Below are 25,295 nucleotides of genomic sequence, written 5' to 3'. Positions count from 1 at the left end.
GACTAACCCTTTAATTGGGATGACCATGTAATTCATCCTTCAAACTAGGACACTTGAGCATGAAAGGAGGTGCTATTAATAAATTATACAAGCACAACAGATTTAAACAAAGACTGATCCAAACAAACCAGGACCATGGGTTACAATACCTTCTTATATGACAATCTTTGTGGGCTTAACAGTCTCTGAGGAGTAACACTGTTTGGGAGCAGGTCTGAATATAATCAACCTTCTTTATATAGCAGTGAAATGAAGAGACACAGAAACTGAGTTGAAATTACACTGGCCATAATAATATTCTAGGCCTGGGGAAATTTTATTTTTTAGCAGTTTCAATTAGAAAAAAAAAAAACAAACTAATATTTTCAACTTTTTATATGCTAGTTTTTAAGTATTTACAAGGTTAAATCAAGACCATGAAAAGAGAATATAACCAATGCATCCATTTAATTGACTCTACTCCCAAGTAAGATAAAGGCATTTGACATTAAAGTGGAGGCACATTTCACAGAGAAGCAAGACAACATAGTGGTTAAGACTCAAAACCCAGATTGCCTGGGTTTGAATCCTGGCTTCACTGAGTGACTACAAGCAAGCTATTTAACCTCCCTGTACCTCAATTTTCTTATCTATAAAACAAGGATAATAATGATCCTCTATCTTATGAGATTGTTATGATAACTAAATGATGTAATATTTACAAAGTGACTGGAAAAACACTTGACACATAGTAAAAACCACTGCATAAATGTTTATTAAATAAATAGAAAAATACAGGTGGTAGGTTCTCTAAAGTCACTACTTTAAAGCAGAAAAAAAAACCCAAAAACAACAACAAAAACAAACAAAACACACACACACACACACAAACCCAAACAATCTATGTTGAAAATTCTCCTTGAAAATTCCTTAGAAACCCAAAATTCTCACACCATGAGAGGTGCAGGAAAATTATCTTTGGCTGAGCAACCACAGATTTCACCCCTTCCATCTCAGACCTACTTCAGGGTATCTACCCAGGGGCAACACTAAATATTCTCTTCTTTTTTGTGGGAAGAGAGAAGAGTTAATCCTTAAAGTAAGGAATCATCCAAGAGAATTTTTATTCTAACCATGACTAGGTCATCAAGAGAAAGGGAGAGGAATCTCTAAAAGATAAGCATGCAATTCAAATGCAAGTGGGCAAACATCTCTACCTGACAACATTCTCCTTGAGTGCAGCTCCTCCTCCTCGTTCACCCTGCAGTTTTTTAGATACAGGCATTCCATGGTCATTTTCTACACCCTCCTCAACGGTCTCCTTGGGGCTTGCAGCTGTCCTGTGTGTCATCAGTTCTCCCTTGCAGAGAAAAAATAACGTCCCACATCTATATTATTGATGTCTCCTCCATCTGACCCCCTCCCTCTGGGCTGCTATTTGTCTAGCCATTAAGCACTTACAGATGTTCAGCCAATCACGTGGGCGGACTGCATGCAATGTTAGTTCTAACCCTGCTGTGATTGGGCGGGTAGTGGGCGCCTCATGCCCTGCCACTAACTGCTCTGAGGCTGTTCCACTGGAACTTTTTGAGCTGTTCCATTTTAAGGTTTCACTAAGGGAGAGAAAACATTCTTAAGTTTATTTGATTACTTATTTGTCCTTCCAAGATCAGTGTTTCCTAAATAATGCCCCCCTTGGGCATTCTATTCAAATTGTCCTGGAAAGAAACACTCTGTATCATAATATGTGATGCTGACCTGACTTGTTCTAATTCTTCTTAACCTGAATTGGAAAGCTAGGGATAGCATCAATAGCTGCACTGATGCTCTTCAAGAACATGGCTTTTAAATCTGTTTCCTAAAAGTCGCTGTTTACAAACATTACTCTAAATTTCAGCAGTTGGTGGTCTCAATAAATAAGCAAATGAGTTTTTCCCCTAACTGCAGTCTCAACTTTTAAAGGGCAATACCAAGTTCATCTGGATTATACAGTTACTGATATTGTGCTCTCTGGTTTTTAGCAACAAGTTTACTTCCTGATGAAACAGTTATGCATTTCATCTGACACCTAGAGCATGGGGTGTGATCTTTTAAAAAGGTCACACCCACAGTTGCCATAGTGCTTTGACTTATTTCTACTAGAATCAGATTCATCTTTTTCTCCAGGATTCCTCATCACTACTAGCTGTTTCAACAGAATACTATTTTTAGGTAAACTCAAAGGGAAAAGGGATGTGGCCTCTACTGTGAAAAGCAGCTTCGCTTTGGAAGGTCAAAAGATGAAGAACTGCATAATACCTCGGAGCTTGGAGTTTCTTTTGATGAGCTGTCATTTTTCACTTTTTTACAATGCACCTTGGCTGTAGCATGTCTCTGTCGTTTTCGCTTCCTTGGTTTATCAAACAGCTTGGTGGTGCCTATAGGACAGGAAAACAGGTGTTACCTGCTGGCTGATCACATGCATGTCCAAGAACTCCTATCCTCAACTAAAGGGACCTCATAGAATTATGGAATGTTAGAGTAAACACCAACCTTAATTTTAATTTTAATTCTCTAACTTTGCAGATGAGGAAAACAAGAGCAGAGGAAAAAAAAACGACTTACCCATTAGTATATAACTAGTTGGGGAAATGGATACATATATATAAATTCTGCCTCATATGGATTAAATAGTAAACATACAGGTTATTAAAGCAATTTCATTTTATATGATTGAAATGAAAGACTTTCTAGTTCCACAAAGGACTTTAATATCCTACAGATGGGGAGGAAATGCATTTAGTAGTCAGGAAAAGATACTAAAACCTGGCCTCCAAGATTAAAGACAATAAATTATATCACTCTATGATTTAAGGATTAAGACAGAAACATGAAATACATAAGATCTGACTTATAGGAGAGAAAAATACCTCCCTCCCCCAACCAATACATTTATTGGCCAAAAGGATATTCATGCAGGGACTTCCCTGGTGGCGCAGTGTTTTAAGAATCCGCCTGCAAATGCAGGGGACACGGGTTCGAGCCCTGGTCCGGGAAGATCCCACATGCCGCAGAGCAACTAAGCCCATGCGCCACAACTACTGAGCCTGTGCTCTAGAGCCCGTGAGCCACAACTACTGAGCCCGTGTGCCACAACTACTGAACCCATGCGCCTAGAGCCCATGCTCTGCAACAAGAGAAGCCACCGCGATGAGAAGCCTACACACCACAAGGAAGAATAGCCCCCGCTCACTGCAACTAGAGAAAGCCCGCGCACAGCAACGAAGACCCAACACAGCCAAAAATAAATAAACAAATAAACGTTTTTTTTTAATTAAAAAAAAAAGGGTATTCAGCAGCGGTTTACTATAACCTTGAATATGAATGCCTAATCTTGGCATATTTAGAAAATGGAATTTAGTCTCTCACTCATTTTTTATTATACATATTTCAACTCTTTGTTATAGAAACATTAAGAGGAATCTTTAAAGAGATATTTTGTAAAATGTTCCAGGATATTTAAGCTAGGTATCAAATACTTTGGAAGACTGCTTTAGGGCTCTCTTCTTGATCTGCCTGATCGAGATGGAGCTCTGCTATCAAAGCTGCTGACAGCCTAAGACTAAAAGGGAAGAGTTAAGATGGTGGCAGAATAAAGCTTCAAAATTCTCACAAGTTGAAACATTTAGATGAAATTTACAGAGGATAAAGTGCAGGTTGTAGGTTTTACAGAAAACTAAAGTACAAATGTATAGGGAAAGAGCTGATATTATTTTGAAAGCAGTTTTTTAGTTTTTTTTTTTAAATCAAGCAAACAAGTTGACCAACCTATATTATAATTGCATACAGGGTTAAAATAAGTTAACATATTGCTTAATTTACTTGCTAAAAAACTTAATAATCACAGATCACATTCAAAGAAGTGTACGTTTAAGACCACGTAAAATATAATCTCCCCATAATACCCTTTGCTGATAGATCATATCTGATGTAGCATGCTCAAATCTAAGCTAATATTTCAGGAATGACACCAATCAATAAATGGCATAGGCAGACAAAATGATCAAAGGGATAGAAAGAATTGCTATGGAGAAACACAGGGTGGATAATGAGACAGCAGTGTGGCAATAAATTTGGTCACGTCTGGATATAGTTCCCCAGCCCTTCCAACCTCTTTCATCTTCATGCTTATTCTACAAGATAGGGATAATATGAATAATATCCTAATTCGTTGTAATGCTTTAGATTGATCAGAGGTAACAGTCCTTACGCAAAGAAACTGGTAGAGTAGATACTTAAACTATGATTATTTTATCTGTTATTGAATGAAGGGCTGCCCATTCCTGCTGTGGGCAGAAATAAGATGACCAAGCAGAGGTTCCAGGAAACAGATTCCAATTTAATCTAGAAGATTCCCAAGGCCTTTGAAAGCAACCATAATAGACTAGGCTCAAATGTAAGCTCTCTTTTTCAAGCATATGTTCATTGACCAAAGGTCACAGGTGTGATATAAGAAAGTAAGACTATGAAAGACTTGTTTAAGATGATTTGCAATTTCCCCCTCAACTCAAATTCTGTATTTTCTGTCCTATAGGAATCAAAGCCAAGAAAGTAATGATGCAGTATGGAGAATTATCTAATAAGAAAATTAAGGAGCTGATTTTTCTTTATTGTTCTCAACATTTCCTTAACACTAATATAATTCTAATTCCATTTAACTAATTTCAGTATAAAGTTGGAAATGAATCAATACAATTTTCTAGTGTCATACGTAGTTTTAAGAAGCATATATTGGGCAAACAAGTCTTAGAACTTGCAACCTTACTAGTCCTGCTTAGTAACTTTTCTCGTTAACTGACAGGGTACTTCACACTTATTTTTGCAATACAGTTCTTAAATCTCAAAAACACTCACCTCCACCAAACTCTTTAGAACGAGATGCAGCACATGATTCAGTAATTTCATTCTCCAAGTGACCAGCTTCATAACACTACAAATAAGTAAAATGCATCATGTTTTACAAAGGAATAGAAAATAAACCCTTTATACTATGTGCCAAAAGCTGAACTGTCTATTGCCAAAGATACAGAATCTTGGCTGTTTTTAACAATTAAAGGAACAGTGTAATAGTAAAGGGTTGAAGAGAAACTTTTTGGGAAAAGCATCAGATTTGGTTTTTTTTTCATGCTCTAAAACTCAAAACCACCACATACTCCGGTGGGGGGACTACGGACAACGACTGGCTTATTCAGAGACTCCCAATATATAAAGCAGATATAGAACACTGCTCTGATTAAAGTGGGAGAGAAAGAGAAAAAGTATGTGCTTATAGACCCACCAGCTCAATTCTGTTCCACACCACCGTGTATTTAAAATCTTCCTTCTTAATGTTATACTTACAGCCACTGGATTTTACACAGACTTATTTACCTGATGAATTCTAAATATTAAAAAGCTCTGAATCATGGAAGGTCTTTCTAATTTAAGTTGCTGCAGATTAATATAAATTAAAGCAACACTGAAACTAAAAACAAAACACTTAACATCGGGAATTCCCTGGCGGTCCAGCGGTTGGGACTCCACGCTTTCACTGCCAAGGGCCCCTGGTCAGGGAACTAACTAGGATTCCACAAGCCACGTGGCATGGCCAAAAACAAACAAACAAACAAAAAACAACAAGAAAAACATTAAACATCAAGAGTAATTCACTATACATTTTATTCCCCTACTACTAATGCTTGTATCAATTAGTTCTATTCCAAGAAAATGTCTTCTCCTACAAGAATAATATTCTTCATCATGACTGTAAAACAAAATTTAGTGGCCACAAAAGTCAATATAATGGATGCTATTCTTGCTATGAAGTTCCCAAAGTCTGAGGTTAAAACAAGATAAAATGCAGCTGTGAATTTCTGAACACTTATTATATACATTAATAAATCATAAGAATGTTCCTCATGTTCAATGTAGATCAGAGTCTTATGAAGTCAAATAAAATGAAGGAGCAAATGTTAGGTACCTAGTTAAATGGAACAAAACACTAGTAGACAAACCCACAAAACAGACTGCATAATTTAAAGAAAACTACCATCTATATTACTTAGATAACCAATTTATACTTCATTGTTTAACACTCACCCAAAAGCCGTGATGCAAAAACAATCAGAATGTTCCCAAAACTACAGTCAGAGAATGATGCAGAAAAAATTCTCATTTCTGATGTCAACAATTTTGTAAGCCAAAATAGAAATAACAGCATGCACACGCACGCACGCACACACCCCCCCACACACACTACACTACATGAATAAAAATCCATCTGCTCTGCTTAGAATAAAAAAAGGGACTTCCCTGGTGGTCCAGTAATTAAGACTCTGTGCTTTTATTAAGATCCCACGTGCCGCGAGGCGTGGCTGAAAAATAATGATAATAATAAAATATATTTTTTAAAAAACCCACAGAACTCTGTAAGTGCCTTGGAGGACATGTCAAAGATGCCAGTAACTTACTTTATGCATAATCTGGTAGGATATGCATTAAGTCTGTGCACTCTTAAGTTACCACCACCTCAACAGACAATCCCTCTTTCTCTAACCCACTGATTGATCCATCCAAAGACAAGGTGTGGCCTGCCTGGTAACCCATGGTGTAGTCCCAAGATGGAGCTGAATCATGGTTTCAACCTGATGGCAAAATATACCTCACAGTAAGCAGGACCTTAACTGTGAAGTTGATTAGGTCAGATAGCAGAACTCACTTCTAAAACAGAAAAGAGGTCACTTTTCTCCAGGGTCCAGGTCTAGCCATCACCAATAATTCTGGTTTTCTCTTGTTCTAGCACCAAATATGATGCCTATCTCCCTACCAAAAAAGGCTGAAATTCAACAGTGACAGTTATTAATTATATCTAATGCTTAAAGAGACCAAAAATATTGAGAGACAGAGAATTGGATAGCTAACAGATTTTTAACTAATGGTGCTAAAACAATTGGACATCCACTTCAAAACTCCATCTCAAAAAATGAAGAACTGTATATAAATCAAAACCAGAAAACTCCTAAAAGAAAACACAGAAAGTACATCTCTGTGTCGATGTGGTAGGCAAAGATTTCTTGAAATAGACACAAAACATAAATCATAAACGAAAAAACAAACTTTTAAAAATTCTTTCTCATGAAAGACTAAGGAAATGAATAGGCAAGCATCAGACTGGGAAAAAGTATTTGAAGCACATATATCTGACAAAAGACTTGTATCCCAAATATAAAGGCACTCCTAAAAAAGCAACCATAAAAACAATGAACAGCCCAATCAAAAATGTAAGTGTGCTTGAACAGTTGTTTGATAAGATATAGGAATGGCCAGTAAGCACATACTAAGGGGCTCCAAATCAATAATCATTAGGGAATACAAATTAAAAACATGATTAGATATCATTTCATATCCACTAGAACGGCTAAACTTAAAATGACTGACAATCCAAATGCTATTAAAGATATGGAGCAACTGGGACTCTGATATACCACTGGCGGGAACGTGAAGTTGTACAACCACTTTGGAGAAGTGTTTGGCAGTTTCTTTAAAAGGGATATATTCATGAGCCAGCAATCCCACCCCTAAGTATTTACACCACCAAGAAAAATGAAAATATATGTACACAAACAGACTCAGAATATTCATACCAGTCTTATGATTAATAGCCCTCAAATGAAAAAATGCAAATGTGCATCAACAGGAGAAAGGACAAGCAAATTGTACTTGAACTACTATTGAAATAGCATCCTTGTGGATGTATCTCAAATACATGTGTTGAATAAAAGAAGCCAGTTAACAAAAACAAAACAACATATACGACATTCAAGAACAAGCAAAACTAATCTATGGTAATGGAAGTTAGAAAATTTTGCCTCTTGAAGAGATGAGAATGGGGAGTTGAGTGAAAAGGGGCACAAGAGAACTTCCAGGGGTGACAGATATAGAGCATACTTAGTTTGGGTGGTACTTAACATGGTATATACAACTGCTAGAGCCATCAAGCAGAACAATTAAGATCTGTGCATTTTATTGGTGTAAATTAAATCTCAAAGAGTTCTGGGACACTTTCGCCTATATAAATTAAAATTATCAACTAAATCATGCTTTTTATCCCCTTAGGGAAAAAATTAACCCACAAACACAACAAGTTAAATTTCAGATTAGAAAACTGCACTTGGCAGAGCAAGGTCATACAAATTAACACTATATTTTTAAATTTTTTATACAATTTTAAAGGTTATACTCCATTTACAGTTATTATAAAACAAATTAACACTATTTTTTAAGTAACCCTGTCTCAAAAACATTGAGGATTCAAAATTCATCTTATTCCTTCAAATCATTAACTTATATATGCCAATTATAGCTCCATAAAGGGGGTGGGGAGTCATTCACTTAACTCGCCTGAATTCTTACTTTCAATGACATTTGCAGCACCTCACCTCTAGCAGTAAGACAACAGCCTCCCATGACTCACCTTGTACAATACCATTAAATTTATCATCTGATTGCAAATGTCACTTCCACGCTCAAAACGTTCAACTGAATCCCAGTTTCCCTGGCCCTTCCCATCTACCTCTGCCAACAATCTTGTGCAGTGGCTAAGATTTGAATAATATAAATCCAGGAGAGAAAGCACTGCAGAAGGAGATGACCACAGCCTTACTAGAGTGTGGGGCACAATGAGAGGATAGTGAGTTAGAGACACATTGTCACTGAAGGTTGCACAAACTGCAGAGAGAGTTCGGAGGGCAGGAGATGAGTCTAAGAACAACCGAAAAGTCCATGGCATAAAACTGCTTTGAGAAGAACAAAGGAACTAAAGTACATAATGTGACTCTTTAAGTAAGGTATAAAAACACAAATAAATTAAATTTTACATTTACAGATGAGTGACTAACAAAAACTAGGGGCCTTAATATAGGATTAAAGGATAGAAGTTTGCTACAGCTAAGGAAAGAATTCCAAAAACTCTATTTATGATTTGATTACAATCTGCATTTTTTCTTTAAAGAAAAAGAATTTTTTAAAATAGGAAATCTGTGCAACCTACAACTGAATTTGTAACATATACACTGAGTTACTCCTCAAATACAAAGAGAGCAGGATGTATCCTAAGGAATCAATATCCAGTTATCATCCATTATAGAATTAGAAAATCATTTTCTATTTCCAACTACAATTTAATGATGCCTTCTTGGCTAATGGAAACCAAGTTTGCAAAACTGAAGATCAAGTGTTTCTGCCTGGATTATAGCTGAGCTAGGTCTTTTCTGAGGTATTATGCAGACAGGGCAATGGCATAAGAGTAGGTTAGTGGCTTGTAGAGACAGAAGTGAAGTAGAAATCAGGTAAGAGGTTTTGAGCCCAGAAAAGAAATTACAACAAACACAAACTTTACTCAACTGTAAAAGCTTTTTTCATTTTCACTTGAAAAGAAAATCTAAAATCAAGTGATACACATGTCCGTACAAATGCAAAACAGCCTCTTAATGTAGGATCTCTCAGATCACCAAGTGTACTCTGACATTCTATAATTTCTATGTATATGCGCATTGATGTCATAAGTATTACTAAAAGATTTGTTTTTAAAATCCCCTATTTCCTGGAGTCAACCCTATTTTAGAATTGACTAAAATAACATACCTTTTTAGTAAGGCCAAGTTCCCCTTTCTTGGGCATAAATCCAGGGTCTAAATCATTGGATTCAAGAAGTTTCTTAGTTGGTTTTCTCTGACGCTTACTTTCATAATTTCCTGAAATGCATGTATCTTTTCATTAGATGATTTAGAAACGGGGCACAAGCTAATTTTTAAAAAACATATATATATATATATATATATATATATCTCACACAAAAATTAGTCATTTTTTAATATTTTTCTCATCATCTTGTGGGGAGGGACATGGTAAAAATTTATTTATTCTAAAATACTAGTTAACATAAAACAAGAAAATATTTCTCAATACAGACACAAACTAATGTGAGGATGTTATGTCAGAGTGTGTGTGTGTGTGTGTGTGTATACACACTTACTAAAAACCATATATGTTGATACATTTTTTAAAAATCACAAATGAACTAAGGGAGAAATCAAAAGGGCAAAACTCCCTTTAGAGCAATCAGTTGGTGATAAGAACAAAAGGAGAAGTGAAGTAAAGTAGAGCCTGAATTCTGGGCATAAATAGACCAGGATTAGAATTTTTGTTCTGCTCCTAAATAAGTAAAAGACACTTGTTTACTTTGTAGGACTGCTCTTATGAATTATATAAAAGAGCCTAATAACAGAGTTTGGCACATAATCGGCAATGAGGTGGTAACTATCTTTATTATTCTTTTTGATTCTGCCTTGATTATGCACAATTGGAATCCCTTTTTAAAGAATAACATCACAAGCTACTGTTGGGAATGTAAAAAAGTTACATCCAAAATTTTCCTTGGCTGACTACAATACTTGTCAGAAGGTTACTCCAATATAAAAAAAAAAAAAAGAAATGAAAAATGTCAGAAGGTGAATTAGAGACAGTACGTTTAGATCCAATTCTCACCAGGTGACATGTTTATACAGAATGATAAAGTGAAAAGAAATTGGTAATTAACTTCAAGGGAGTATTTACACTCAGCTGCTTGCTATGTGTCAGGTAAATTTCTTTATACATTGCATCACAGTCTCCATTTTATATATCGAGGAAACAAGTTCAGAGGTTAAACAACTTCCCAAGTAACACAAAGATTGGTGAAGTCAGTATCTGAAGTATAATTTTTATGTGTTTACTCCACTAGTATGCAGTGCCCCTCCCCCAAACCCTGTTATCCTGGGTGTTGATTCACACTGTGGTTGATCAATAATCATGAAGAGCAATAACACTGTAAAGAAAGTAGTTTTTTAAAAATATGTCTTCCTGCCAGTACACCAATTCATGGTCATTAACTATATCCAATTAGCCAGTATTAGGGATTTCCCAGAATCAAAGTGGGTAGTTTGCTGTACAGAAATACACTACTGGCTTTCCATCAAAACATACTAAAATCTCCTGCTTCCTCTAATTATACACACTTACATACTGAGACCCATCCCCATCTTACCTGGTGTTTTAACTAGCAATTCCTCAGACTCAAGGGCAGGCCGTGGAGAGACTTCCGGAGCCACAGGCACAGACAAGGTCAGCTGTGGCAACTCAGCATGTCCACCTCCAAGTTCTGACTGAGCCAAGGGCCCTTCCAAAAACGGAGCCTCCCTTTCAAGAACTGGAGGCTCTTCTTTGGTTGAAATCAAAGAATTCTCATCCACCTGTTTGTTCTGAGCACTAGATCGACACCGGGCTAAAAGGCTTTCCTCTTCACGGCGGGAACTTACCTAAGGGCAAAAGATAAACGTGGAATCCATAGGCCAAAGTCATTATAATTTAAGTGTCAAAAAGAATAATGTACTTATAAAGGAATGAAATTCTGACACGTGCTACAAACGGATGAAACTTGAAGACAACATTACACTAACTGAAATAAGCCAGACACAAAAGGACAAATATTGTATGATTCCACTTGTATGAGGTACCTAGAATAGTAAAATTCATAGAGACAGAAAACAGAATGGTGGTTGTTAGGGGCTAAAGGTATGGGGAAGTGGGAAGTTATTTTTTAATAGACACAGAGTTTCAGTTTGGGGACATAAAAAATTTCTGAAGATAATGGGTAGTGGTGATAATGGTAGTGGTTGCATAACGATGTGGGTGTACTGAATGCCACAGAACTGTACACTAAAAAATGGTTAAAGTTGTAAATTTTATGTTATATATATTTTACTATAATTTTTTAAAAGGGTAAAAATGTCATTGGATTGAGATACACTGAAGCTATAAAAATTCATTAAAGCCATAGTGATAATCTAAGAAAAAGAAAAAAAGATTCCCTAATGTACCATCGATAAAAGCAGCTAATAATAAACTTCCAAAGTTGAGTTGGTAAATTAATGGGAAAGCAATAGATGCCTTTCATGTATTTCAGTACTATAAAATGACAGATTGACAGATAATATAAGTAGAAGAAATAATAAAATCTGAAAATCTTCATTTTGTAACCCCAAATGAAATTATTCATATAGAAAAGGATCTACAATTGATATTTTTTTAAAAACATCAGGGAAATGGCTGATGGGGAACAGGACATTCTCTTGGAGCCAAAGTAATTATACATATACTGCTGCTTGATCAAAAGAGGTAAACATAACTCAAAAGACAGAAATCAGTTAGTCACCGCGGTGAACTACTGGAGGTTAAATACCTTCCAATGTCATGCAACATATGACACCTACCGTGTAATCTAGCCAAAAATGTTTAACTTGAATCTATCAAATTGTTACTTATAATTACTACCTAAAAGGGAACACAGACGCAATCACACAAATCAAGAAGGCAGATACTCTAAATGTGTTGCTCTCATTGCTTACATACGGTCATGAAAAGGGGGGACTGTCCTGGATTTAAGGTGATTTAAGAAATGTAACAACCAGATATAATGTGTAGTCCTAGACTGGATCTTGGTTTGGATAAATTAAATGTAAAGGTTACGAAATAATTGGGGAAATCTGAACATGGATTTGTTATTAGATAAACTGACCTTAATAGATATGACCATGATAAACTGGTTGTGAAGAAAAATGTTGTTTCTTAGAGGTGCATGTTATTTAGGGACATGGAGTCAAAATATCTCTAATTTACTTTAAAATACTTTGAGTTTAAAGAAATTGAGTTTAAAAATAAAGCATATAAGGTATTATAACATTTGCTTACAGAATTAGGATCATACTATTCTTTTTAATACCCTGTATTTTTTACTAAACATTTTATTCCTAAATCATTAAACACATTTTGAAAGCAAAGGGGGAAAATATACTATATATACACACACTATACACACATAGTACATAGACTCATTTACATTTCCTGTATAACTAGTACAGGCTAAGTACTGTGCCAGAAGCTGGAAATAAAAAACTGAAAAACAAGATCCCAGTCAAGGAAATTATTGTCCCATGAAGATAAAATATGATATTGAAGGGGAAATTGCAGTATCCTAAAAGGACTGATGAAAGGTTGTTGAAATGGTGGAATGTACCTTGTGCACCTGTTCCTGTACCTTCTTTTGTTTTTTCTTAGGAGCAAATATCTGATCATATTCTTCTGTATATTCCAGAAGCCACTTGCTTGGCTTCCTAAGGCGTTTCTTCTCTGACCGCACAGCTAAAAGAGGAGAAACAAGTTCAGTATTAACCAAAAAGTCAGAGGGAAACCCAACGTTTTCATGCAACTATCTCTGTACTTCCAAAGGTACAGAAATAGGAAACTCACAAAAACACTATGGCTATTTGCTATGGTTCATCCTATGCAAAATTTGGGAGAAAGGAGACTTTTGTTGCCTTATCCACACACACACAGCCCATCCAATGTTAACGAAATTAAACTGAAACTAGTGTCCTACAGTGACAAAGCTAACATTAAAATATGGATTCTAAATCAGGTAAATTCATAAAAAACACAATGAATTAACATTTTAAATAACATCTCTCTGGACTATGCAGAATACTGGATGAATAGATGATAGAATATTTACCTAATCAGCACTACCACATGAATTTCAAAAGCATTTTACATATACTTTATATCATGGTTATAGTGAGTTTCACATTAGAAACATCAAAAATATATAATTAATAATATGTATACCATTATCTCAATAACATTAAAAAATGTATGCCATGTATGCCAAAGGCAGAAAAGATAAAATAGAATACAGAATTTCGGATACTTTCTTAAAATAAAACAAAAAACAAACAGAAAAACAACTCTTGTCATGTTTTATGATCAAAATATCAAAGTATCATGCCATTTTTCCTTGAATTAATGGTGAAACAAATATCTATTATTAATTTCCCTATAAAACTTCATCCCAGTTTTAATATACTTAACATGCTATAATCATTTTACTATACTGTAAACTCTTTGAGAACAGAGCCTAATGCCTACAGAACGCAGGATACAATCTACTCAAGAGGGCAGGAGTATTTCATCATATGATGACCTCAGAGAAAGCTATTCCTGCCTCATTTGAATGTGGCAATACTGGTGTTCTCTCAATAAAAGAAACACAAAAGTAGAGACCAAAAAGGAAAGGTCACAGGCTCAGCAAGCTTGGCAAAGGCTCTTACTCCCTAGCACATATGGAAACAAGCCATAAAACCTTCATTAGGACAAGATGTGGAAAAGAATTTTTTACTAATTCTAACTGCTGTAATTTCACATTAGTAAACAGTAGTAACACATCATTTAGTTTATTTCAAGTTAATGTAAAAGGAGGTGAAAACTTAGAACCACATAAAAACCTGAACATGGATTTTTATAGCAGCTTTATTCAAAACTGTCAAAACTTGGAAGCAACCAAGATGTAGGTGAATGGATAAATACACTCTGGTACATTCAGACAATAGATCATTATTCAGCGCTGAAAAGAAATGAGCTATCAAGTCATGAAAAGACATGGAGGAACCTTAAATGCGTATAACCAAGTGTAAAAAGCCAATCTAAAAGTTTAGATACTGTAGGATTCCAACTATATGACATTCTGGAAAAGGCAAAACTATGGAGACTACATAAAGTGTTTGCCAAGCTAAGGTAAGGAATATCAGAAACAAAAGAATATGGCCTTTTTGATACTGGAAGGGAATATTAAAAGCTAGAAAATTACAAAAGCCAATGGAACGAGGAGATCATTCAAACCTCAATATATGGTACGCAGCAAACATGAAACCGAACAGGAGCTGAAATACACCACCACTAACTTTCTTGGCAAATACACATCAATTCCAAGCACAGAACCAGGACCTATTGTGCAGAATGGAGATGAATTGTTCATATAGGACAAGTCTAGCAATAGCTTTAGACTACAGAGTGCACACATACCAGTTAAAATAATAAAATATCCAAAAAGCTGAATCAACCCCAAACGTTCACCAACTGATAAGTGGGTAAGTAACATGTGGTATATCCACACACTGGAATACTATTCAACAATAAAAACTCCCTCTCTCTCTCCCTCTCTCTACACACACACACACGTGTGTGTATATATATATAAAAATAAAATTCCCCACCCCTAGCTCTTGCCTTACCTCGTATATGTTACAGGGTCTGGTCCAGCACACAGGAACTAAAGAGCCTGACACAGGATACCCAGGACCAAGGGAGCTAGGCCTGAGGTAAAGGACTCAGAGCACTGGGGAAAGTTAAGGGTGGAGGAGTGCAGCACCCAGGGTAGTCAGCGTGGGAGCCCAAGACACTGGGCGCAACTAAAGGAAGGCAAGGGTTGGGGACCAGGGGACAGGTAAGCAGAGCCATCCATGTCTGAGGCCAGGGTGCCCAAGGTGCTAGGTGCACAGAATATAGGGTCCCGAAGACACAGGGAGTCAGAAAGTGGGGTGTTCTAGGCATGGGGCACCCTGGATGTGGGATTTTCTGGCACGGGGTGCAGAGAAAGGTGGGGTGCCCAGGCACAGGATGCACAGGACATGGGGTATCGAAGGCACAAGGCATGCTTGGCATGGGAGTCCCGAAGTACAAGGTAGGATGTGCAAAGTGAGGAGCACCCTGGGAATAAGAAGTATGACATCTGGGACATGGGTACCAACCCATATGGTGCTGGGCACATGGCCATAAAGAACAAGATACTGCCACATGTCATGATATAAATAAACCACAGACACATTATGCTAACTGAAAAGACCAAGACACAAAAGATCACACATTGTATGATTACATTAATATGAAACATCCAGAAAAAGCAAATCTACAGAGATAGAGAGTAGACTAGTGGTTGTCTGGGACTAACTATAAATGAGATAGCGTGATCTTATGGGAGTGGTGTAATATTCTAAAACTGATTTATGGGGATGGATGCACAACTCAGTAAATTTACTGAAAACCATTTGCTGAACACTTGAAGTGTGTGAATTTTGTGGTACGTAAATTATACCTTGAGTAAGTTTTCTTCTTTTCTTCAAAACAGTGATGTTTCCCAGAAAACGAGACTACTAACAGCAACATCACTCTGCCCATACAGCTTATTAGCCCCTGTCATACCTCTACTCCCCTAGTTCTGGGACCTCAGAGGCAAAAGAACTTAAGGGGGGGAAAAAAGGCAAAAACCCAAACAACTCTTCATAATAATGGCAAGTTACTCAGCCCAAATTTCCTGTTGAAAGCAAATAAAAATGCTGTATAAAGTCTTTAAAAAACCACCTTAGGGACTTCCTGGTGGCACAGTGGTTAAGAATCCGCCTGCCAATGCAGGGGACACGGGTTCGAGCCCTGGTCCAGGAAGATCTCACATGCCGTGGATCAACTAAGCCCGTGCACCACAACTGCTGAGCCTGCGCTCTAGAGCCCGTGAGCCACAACTACTGAGCTCATGTGCCACAACTACTGAAGCCCGTGCACTAGACCCCGTGCTCCACAACAAGAGAAGCCACCGCAATGAGAAGCCAGCGCACCACAACGAAGATTAGCCCCTGCTCACCACAACTAGAGAAAGCCTGCACGCAGCAATGAAGACCCAATGCAGCCATAAATAAATAAATAAATAAAAATTTAAAACCACCTTAAAAGAAGCAAAAAACTGAAAAAATTGTAAAGAACTACAAACCAAAAACTAAGGGAAAGTAATAACCCAGGGAAACAAGTAGAGCCCTGAAACTGATTTTGTCCTGAGGGCTTTTCGGCCATCCTGTTAGGAGGCAGAAGTTTAAGGGAGACTAAACTTTGGCCTCAAAGGGCTCTATCCTCAGAATTACGGTGAAACAGAAGTAAACCATGTTGCAACCCCCAGGAGACCACAAGGAAAGGTGCCTCGGCACAAAATAAAAGGGGAGCAGGAGTGAGAACAAGTCCTTGAGAAATTGTGACTGGTCCTCCTGTGGATTTGCAGCCTGATGGGCCAGGAAAATTCAAGCCCCCATAAGAAAACTGTAAATTAATACATCATGTTAATAGAATAAACAGGAATAATCATCTCAACAGGCATAGAAAAAACATCTGAAAAACTAAACAAACTAGGTACAGAAGGGAACTTTCTCAACCTGAAAGGCCACCTATCAAAATCACAGTTAATATCATAGTTAAATTGTGAAAAACCAGCTGCTTTCCCCCTAAGATCAGGAGCAACACAAGGATGTCTGTTCACTCTACTTACCCTCAACAATGCACTGAAGGATCTAGCTAGGGCAATCAGGCAAGAAAAAGAAATAAAAGGCATCCAGATTAGAAAGGATGAAGTAAAACTATCTCTTTTGGCTGATGGCGTGATCATGCACATAGACAATCCTAAGGAATTCACAATAAAATGATTAGAGCTAAAATATGAGTTCAGCAAGGTTGCAACACCTAAGATCAATATATAAAAATCAACTGTATTTCTATATACTAGCAATGGGAAATCCAAAAATGAAATTAAAAAAACAATTTTATTTATAATAGCGTCAAAAAAGGTTAAAATACTTAGGAATAAAATGAACAAAAGAAGTGCAAGACTTCTACACTGAAAACTACAAAACACTGTTGAAAGAGATCAAAGACAGCCTAAATTAATGAAGAGCCATCCCTTGTTGATAGTTCGGAAAACTTAACATTGTTACAGTGCCAACACTGCCTAAACTGACCTACAGATTCAGCACAACCCCTATCTAAATTCCATCTGGCTTTTTGGCAGAAATGATAAGAAACTCCTAAAATAAATACAGAAATGCAAAGTCAAAACAATCTTGAGCCGAAACAATCTTGAAAAAAGATAAAGTTGGAGGACTTGAACTTTCTGATTTCAAAGCTACAATAATTAATTACTACAAAGATTAAGACTTTGTGGTACTGGCATAAAGACACACATACATATCAATAAAAAATAACTGAGAGCCCAGAAATAAACCATCACATTTATGGTCAAAAGATTTTCAAATAGGGTGCCATGACCATTCAATGGGGAAAGAATACCCTTTTCTACAAATGGTGCTTAGACAACTGGATTAGGCAATGGGTACTTAGGTATGACACCAAAAGCACAAGGAACCAAAGAAAAAATAGACAAACCAGACTTCATCAAAATTAAGAACTTTTGTGCTTCAAAATATATAATCAAGAATATAAAAGGTAAACCCACAAAACAGGAGAAAGTATATGCAAATCGTATCTAATAATGGACTTATATCTAGACCATGTAAAGAATTCTTACAATTCAATAATAAAAAGACAAATAGCCCAATTTAAAAACAAGCAAAGAGGACTACCCTGGTGGCGCAGTGATTAAGAATCCGCCTGCCAATGCAGGGGGCACGGGTTTGATCCCTGGTCTGGGAAGATCCCACATGCTGTGGAGCAACTAAGCACAAGCACCACAACTACTGAGTCCATGTGCCACAACTACTGAACATTCTGGCAGTTCCTCAAAACCTATACATATAATTACCAAATGACCCAGGAATTCCACTCCTAGGTATACAGTAAAAATAAAAACATATCCACACAAAACACTGTACACGAATGTTCATAACAGCGTTATTCATAAAGGCCAAAAAGTAAAAACAATCCAAATGTTCATCAGTTGATGAAAGAATAAATAAAATATGGCTTATTTGTACACTGGAATATTATTTGGCATTAAAAAGGCATGAAGCAAGAGCAGACAACAGCAAGCTGGCAGAATAGAAAGCCCCCCCCACATTATTTCCCTCACAGAGATACCAAACTAACAATATATGCATCAAAATACCTTTATGAGTACTCTAGAAATCAGTTAAGAAGTTACAATACCCCAGGGCAAGTGCAAAGCCAAGAACAATAGCACTGAAATGGATTACAAGAGCCAATTCACTTTATCTGAGATTACCACTCAGAAAGCAAGCACAGCTGAGCTCCCCCTCAAAGCTGGGGAGTGGAGGTGGGGATGTTCAACATTCCAGCTTTTCATAGGGCCGCCCAAGGGGCCAGTTTCTGTCTAACCTGACTGGGAGGCACAAACAGAAGCCACACAGTTTGGACTCCCGGGGGCACTGAAAACAAATGAAAGAGTGGGCAGCATGTTGTGGAACCAGAGGGCCTGTAGTGACACAGATGGAGGCCAGCAGGGCTTGGTAAGATTGGGAGAAGGCACTCAACTCTTGGCTTCTCTCTACAAAGGGAGGGAAAGAAGGGAGCATTTGGCAATCCAGATTTTTAGAAAACTGCCCAAGGGACTAGTATCTGTTTTGCCTGCTTCTGGGAGCTGATAGAGAGCCAACATGCTTCAGATACCTAGGGACCACTGAGAATTAAAGAGAGTGAGAAAGCTTGTTGCAGTAGCAATGGCTAACCTGCAGTATTGCAGAAAAACACTAGAAGAAGCAAGAGATTACAGCTCCTGAAAAAGAAATGGACAAACCTCTCTAATTAGGAAATCACACACATAAGCCCAGAGAAGCCCATCCTCCAAAAAAGGTTCCAGGGGTCCCCAGAATCTCTAGCCAAGCTGATTGGTGAGTCTTCCCCTGTATGAAGCCAGTGTCAAACGCATAAAACTCAGGGGAAGGGGACTTCCCTGGTGGTCAAGTGGTTGAGACTCCATGCTTCCACTACAGGGGGCACAAGTTCAATCCCTGGTTGAACTAAGATTCCTGCATGCTGCGCAGCATGGCCAAAAACAAAAACCAAAAAACTCAAGGGAAAAAACTCATGAAGTACATGAAGAAACTAGGAAACATGGCCGAAAGGATCAAAATAGATCTCCAGAAACTAACAGAGACCTATGAATTATGGGAAAGAATTCAAAATAACTGTATTAAGGAAGCTCAGTGATCTACAAGAAAACACGGATCACTAAAAGAAACCATGAAAACAGTAACATGAACAACTGAGAGTATCAACAAGACAGAAACTATAAAAAGGAACCAAACAGAAATTCTGGAACGAAAGGACATAATAACTGAATTGAAAAATTCAATAGAGAGATTAAACAATAGACTTAAGCACAGGACAAAATCAGCAAACTCAAACACAAGTCATTTGAACTATCAAGTCAGACAAGAAAAAAGAAAAAAGAATGAAGCAAACCAATACACACATTATGAGAGTTCCAAAAGGAGGAGAGAATTTGAATAAATTATGGTCAAAATTTTCCCAAATCTGAAAAAGGAAGTGGGGCATCCCATATCAGAAGCTGAAGATCTCCAGCCAGGATGAACTCAAAGAGGCCCACAGTGAGACACATTATAATCAAACTATCAAAAGACAAAGACAAAGAGAGAATCTTGAAAGAAGTGAGAAAAGCAACTAGTCAAGGACAAGGGAAGTCACATTAGATTATCAGTGGAAACCTTACAGGCCAGAAAAGAGTGGCATGATATATTCAAAGTGCTAAAATTTAAAAACTTTCCACCAAGATTACTATAATCTGGAAAACTGTCCTTCAAAAATGAAGATGAAATGACTTTTCTAAAGCAAACGCTGGGACTTCCCTGGTGGTCCAGTGGTAAAGAATCCACCTTCCAATGCAGGGGACACAGGTTCGACTCCTGGTCAGGGAACTAGGATCCCACATGCTGCAGGGCAACTAAGCCCACGCATCACAACTACTGAGCTCGAGCACCTCAACGAGAGAGCCCATATGCCGCAACTACAGAGCCCACGCACCACAACTAGAGAGAGAAAACCCACACACCACAACTAGACAGAAGTCCGGTGCCGCAACAAAGAGCCTGCGTGCCACAACTAAAGATCTCACATGCCTCAACGAAGACCCTGCATGCCACAACTAAGACCTGACGCGAACTTCCCTGGTGGCGCAGTGGTTAAGAATCCACCTGCCAATGCAGGAGACACAGATTCGAGCCCTGTTGCGGGAAGATCCCACATGCCACGGAGCAACTAAGCCCGTGTGCCACAACTACTGAGCCCACGTGCCACAACTACTGAAGCCCGCACGCCTAGAGCCCGTGCTCTGCAACAAGAGAAGCCACTGCAATAAGCCTTCACACTGCAATGAAGAGTAGCCCCCGCTCGCCACAATTAGAGAAAGCCTGCGCGCAGCAACAAAGACCCAGAGCAGCCAAAAAATAAAATAAATAAATTTATTTTTTTAAAAAAAGGACCTGATACAGCCAAAACTATAAATTAAATAAATAAATTTTTTTTAAAAATGTAAAACAAAAGCTGAGTTCATAACCACTAGATCTGCTTTACAAAAAAATGCTAAACGGAGTCCTAAAAGTTGAAACAAAAGGCCATTAGGCAGCAATACCAAGGCATATAAAATAAAAATAGCTGATAAAGGTAAATACATAGACCAATACAATATTGTAATACTATAATGGTGGCATATAAAGCACTTTTAAGTCTGGTACTGAATTTAAAAGACAAAAACATAAGAAATAACTATAATTATAAAACTATGTTAACGAATACACGTAATTTGTGACATCAATAACAAAGTGGGAATGGGGAGAGGTAAAAGAGTAGAGTTTTTGTACACAATTGAAGTTACATTGTTACCAGCTCCAAACAGTCTGCTGTAACTATAAAATGTTTTATGTTAAGCCCCATGGTAACCACAAAGAAAATGCCTACAGAAGATAAAATCAGAAACAAATCAAAGTACATCAATATAAAAAAATCAAAGAAATACAAAGGAGGGCTGCAAGAGAGATAGAGGGACAAATTAGCTGCAAGACAGAAAACAATTAAAATGGCAATAAGTCCTTCCCTGTCAATAATTTCTTTGAATGTAAATGGGTTAAACTGCTCAATCAAAAGACATAGCGTGGCTAAATGGACTGAAAAAACAAGATGCAACTATATTCGTTCTACAAGATAACATCACCTTAGATGTAAAGACACATGTAGACTGAAACCAAAAGGATGAAGGATATTACATGCAAACGAGAGCAGAGATAGCCATAATTGGACAAAATAGACTTGAGCCAATACTATCTCTAGAGGCAAATAAGGACATTATATAATGATAAAAGAATCAATTTACCAGGAAAATAAACAATTATAAACATATTTTAAAAGATAACAATCGGGGCTTCCCTGGTGGCGCAGTGGTTGAGAATCTGCCTGCCAATGCAGGGGACACGGGTTCGAGCCCTGGTCTGGGAGGATCCCACATGCCGCGGAGCGACTGGGCCCGTGAGCCACAACTACTGAGCCTGCGCATCTGGAGCCTGTGCTCCGCAACAAGAGAGCCCGCGATAGTGAGAAGCCCGCGCACCGCGATGAAGAGTGTCCCCCGCTTGCTGCAACTGGAGAAGGCCCTCGCACAGAAACGAAGACCCAACACAGCCAAAAATAAATAAATAAAAATAAATTAAAAAACAGAGAACTTGAACATCACTGTAGACCAACCCGACCTAACAGACAAATACAGACCACTCAATCTTATAGCAGCAGAATACACATTCTTCTCAAACACACAGGGAACATTTTCCAGGATAGATCACATAATAGATCACAAAACAAGTCTTAACAAATTTAAAAATACTGAAATCATACCAAGTATCTTTTCCAATCACAATGGAATGAAATTAAAAATGAATAGCAGTTGGGAAATAAAAAATTCACAAATATGTGGAAATTAACACTCTTGAACAACAAATTGGTCAGAGAAGAAATCTCCTCCCTCAAATTAGAACATACTCTGAGACAAATGGAAACAATAACACAATATACTAAAACTTATGGGATGTAGCAAAAAGAAGTACTAAAAGGGAAGTTTACAGCATGAAGTGCATACATAAAGAAAAAAGAAAGATCTCAAATCAACAACCTAACTTTACACTCAAGGAATAAGAAAAAGAATAAGCACAAAATTTATTTGCAAAAGGAAAGAAGTAATAAATATTAGAGCAGAAATAAACAAAATAGAATTTTTTAAAAATACAAACAAAACTGAGAGTTTGTTTTTTAAAGATCAACAAAATTGACAAGCCTTTAGCTAGATGGAGAGAGCGAGGGAGACACAAATAATGAAAACCAGAAATTAGAGAAGACATTTCAATGGTAGCCACAGAAACAGAATTTTAAGAGACTACTATGAACAATTATACGCTAACAAATTGGATAACCTACAAGAGTTGGATAAATTTCTAGAAACATGCAATCCACCCACACTCAATCATGAAGAAATAGAAAACCTGTAGTAAGGAGATTAAATCAGTCATCAAAAACTTCCCAAGAAAGAAGAGCCCCAGGATCAGATGCCTCCACTAGAGAATTCTACCAAGCATTTAAATAAGAATTAATGCCGAGCCTTCTCAAACTCTTCCAAAAAATGGAAGAGGGGGGAGCCAGACAAATACATGCTAATAAGAGGAAAAAAAAAAAAAGACATACCAATATCCCTTATGAACACTTATGCAAAAATTCTCACCAAATTAGCAAACTGAATTCAACAGCAGCACTTAAAAAGGATTATACACCATGACCAAGTGGGACTTATTCCTGGGATAGCTTAAAAAGGATTATACACCATGACCAAGTGGGACTTATTCCTGGGATGGAAGGATGGTTCAACATACAAAAATCAATAAATGTAATACAACACATTAAAAGAAGGAAGAAAATCACATGATCATCTCAATTGATGCAGAAAGGCTTGACTAAAATTCAACACATTTTCCTGATAAAAAACACTCAACTAGGAACAGAAGGAAATAATCTAAAATAAAGGTCATTTATGAAAATCCCACAGCTAACATGACAGTCCATGGTGAAAGACTGAAAGCTTTCTCTCTAAGATCAGGAACAAGGCTAGAATGCCCATTCTTGACACTTCTATTTAACACAATACTAGAAGTCCAACTAGGCAAGAACTAGAAATAAAAGGCATCCAAATTGGAAAGGGAAAAGTAAAATGATCTCTGTTCATAGATGGCATGACCTAATATAAAGAAAACCCTAAAGATTCCACAAAAAAGCTGTAAGAATAATAAATGAATTCAGTAAAGCTGCAAGATAGAAAAATCAACATTCAAAAATCACTTGTGGGACTTCCACAGTGGTTAAAAATCTGCCTGCCAATGCAGGGGACACAGGTTCGAGCCCTGGTCTGGGAAGATTCCACATGCCGCGGAGCAACTAAGCCCGTCTGCCACAACTACTGAGCATGTACTCTAGAGCCCACAAGCCACAACTACTGAAGCCCACGCACCTAGAGCCCATGCTCCGCAACAAGAGAAACCAGCGCAATGAGAAGCCCGCGTACCTCAATGAAGAGTGGCCCCTGCTCACCGCAACTAGAGACAGCCCACGCACAGCAACGGAGACCCAACGCAGCCATAAATAAATAAATTTATTTTAGAAATCAGTTGTGTTTCTATACACTAATAATGAACAATTCAAAAAGGAAATTAAGAAAACAATCCCACTTATAAGAGCATAAAAAAGAATAAAAACACTTAGGAATAAACTTAACCAATGAAGTGAAAGAGTTGGGCACTTAAACAATAAAACACTGCTGAAAGAAATTAAAAACACAAATAAATGGAAAGACATCCTGTGTTCATGGATTCAAAGACTTAACATTAACAAAATGTCCATACTACTCAAGCGATCTTCAGATTCACTGCTCTATCAAAATCCCAATGGCATTTTTTGCAGAAATAGAAAAAAGACATCCTAAAATTCACATGAAATCTCAAAGGACCCCAAATAGTCAAAATAATCTTGACAAAGAACAAAGATGGAGGACTCACACACTGTGTTTTCAAAACACGTTACAAAGCTACAGTAATCAAAACAATATGATAGGACTTCCCTGGTGGTGCAGTGGTTAAGAATCCACCTGCCAATGCAGGGGACACAGGTTCGAGCCCTGGTCCGGGAAGATCCCACATGCTGCGGAGCAACTAAGCCCATGCGCCACAACTACTGAGCCTGCGCTCTAGAGCCTGCGAGCCACGACTACTGAAGCCTACGCGCCTAGAGCCCATGCTCTGCAACAAGAAGCCACCCAATGAGAAGCCCATGCACCGCAACGAAGAGTAGCCCCTGCTCGCCGCAACTAGAGAAAAGCCTGCACGCAGCAAGAAAGACCCAACACAGCCAAAGATATTAAATAAATAAATAAATAAATGTAATTAAAAAACAATATGATATTACCATAAAGACAAACATATAGATAATGGAACAAAATAGAGAGCCCAGAAACGAACCCTTATATGTATGGTCAAATTATCTTTGACACGGGTGCTAAGACTATACAATGCGGAAAAGATAGTCTCTTCAATAAA

At 37.5% G+C, this 25,295-nt stretch overlaps 1 protein-coding gene across 1 annotated transcript in view; it reads right to left on the bottom strand.

Moving 5' to 3' along the window:
* Positions 1-25,295, bottom strand: part of NSD1 (nuclear receptor binding SET domain protein 1) — a 134,764-nt gene that overhangs the window by 39,242 nt on the left and 70,227 nt on the right. The window contains 6 exon segments of the mRNA XM_036847310.1: positions 1,197-1,339; positions 2,278-2,396; positions 4,873-4,948; positions 9,640-9,749; positions 11,081-11,351; positions 13,109-13,233. Of these exon segments, the coding sequence (XP_036703205.1) occupies positions 1,197-1,339; positions 2,278-2,396; positions 4,873-4,948; positions 9,640-9,749; positions 11,081-11,351; positions 13,109-13,233 (844 nt within the window).

Source organism: Balaenoptera musculus, chromosome 3 (assembly GCF_009873245.2).
Source record: "Balaenoptera musculus isolate JJ_BM4_2016_0621 chromosome 3, mBalMus1.pri.v3, whole genome shotgun sequence".
NCBI classification, from domain to species: domain Eukaryota; kingdom Metazoa; phylum Chordata; class Mammalia; order Artiodactyla; family Balaenopteridae; genus Balaenoptera; species Balaenoptera musculus.
This window is presented reverse-complemented; position numbering and strand designations above follow the sequence as displayed.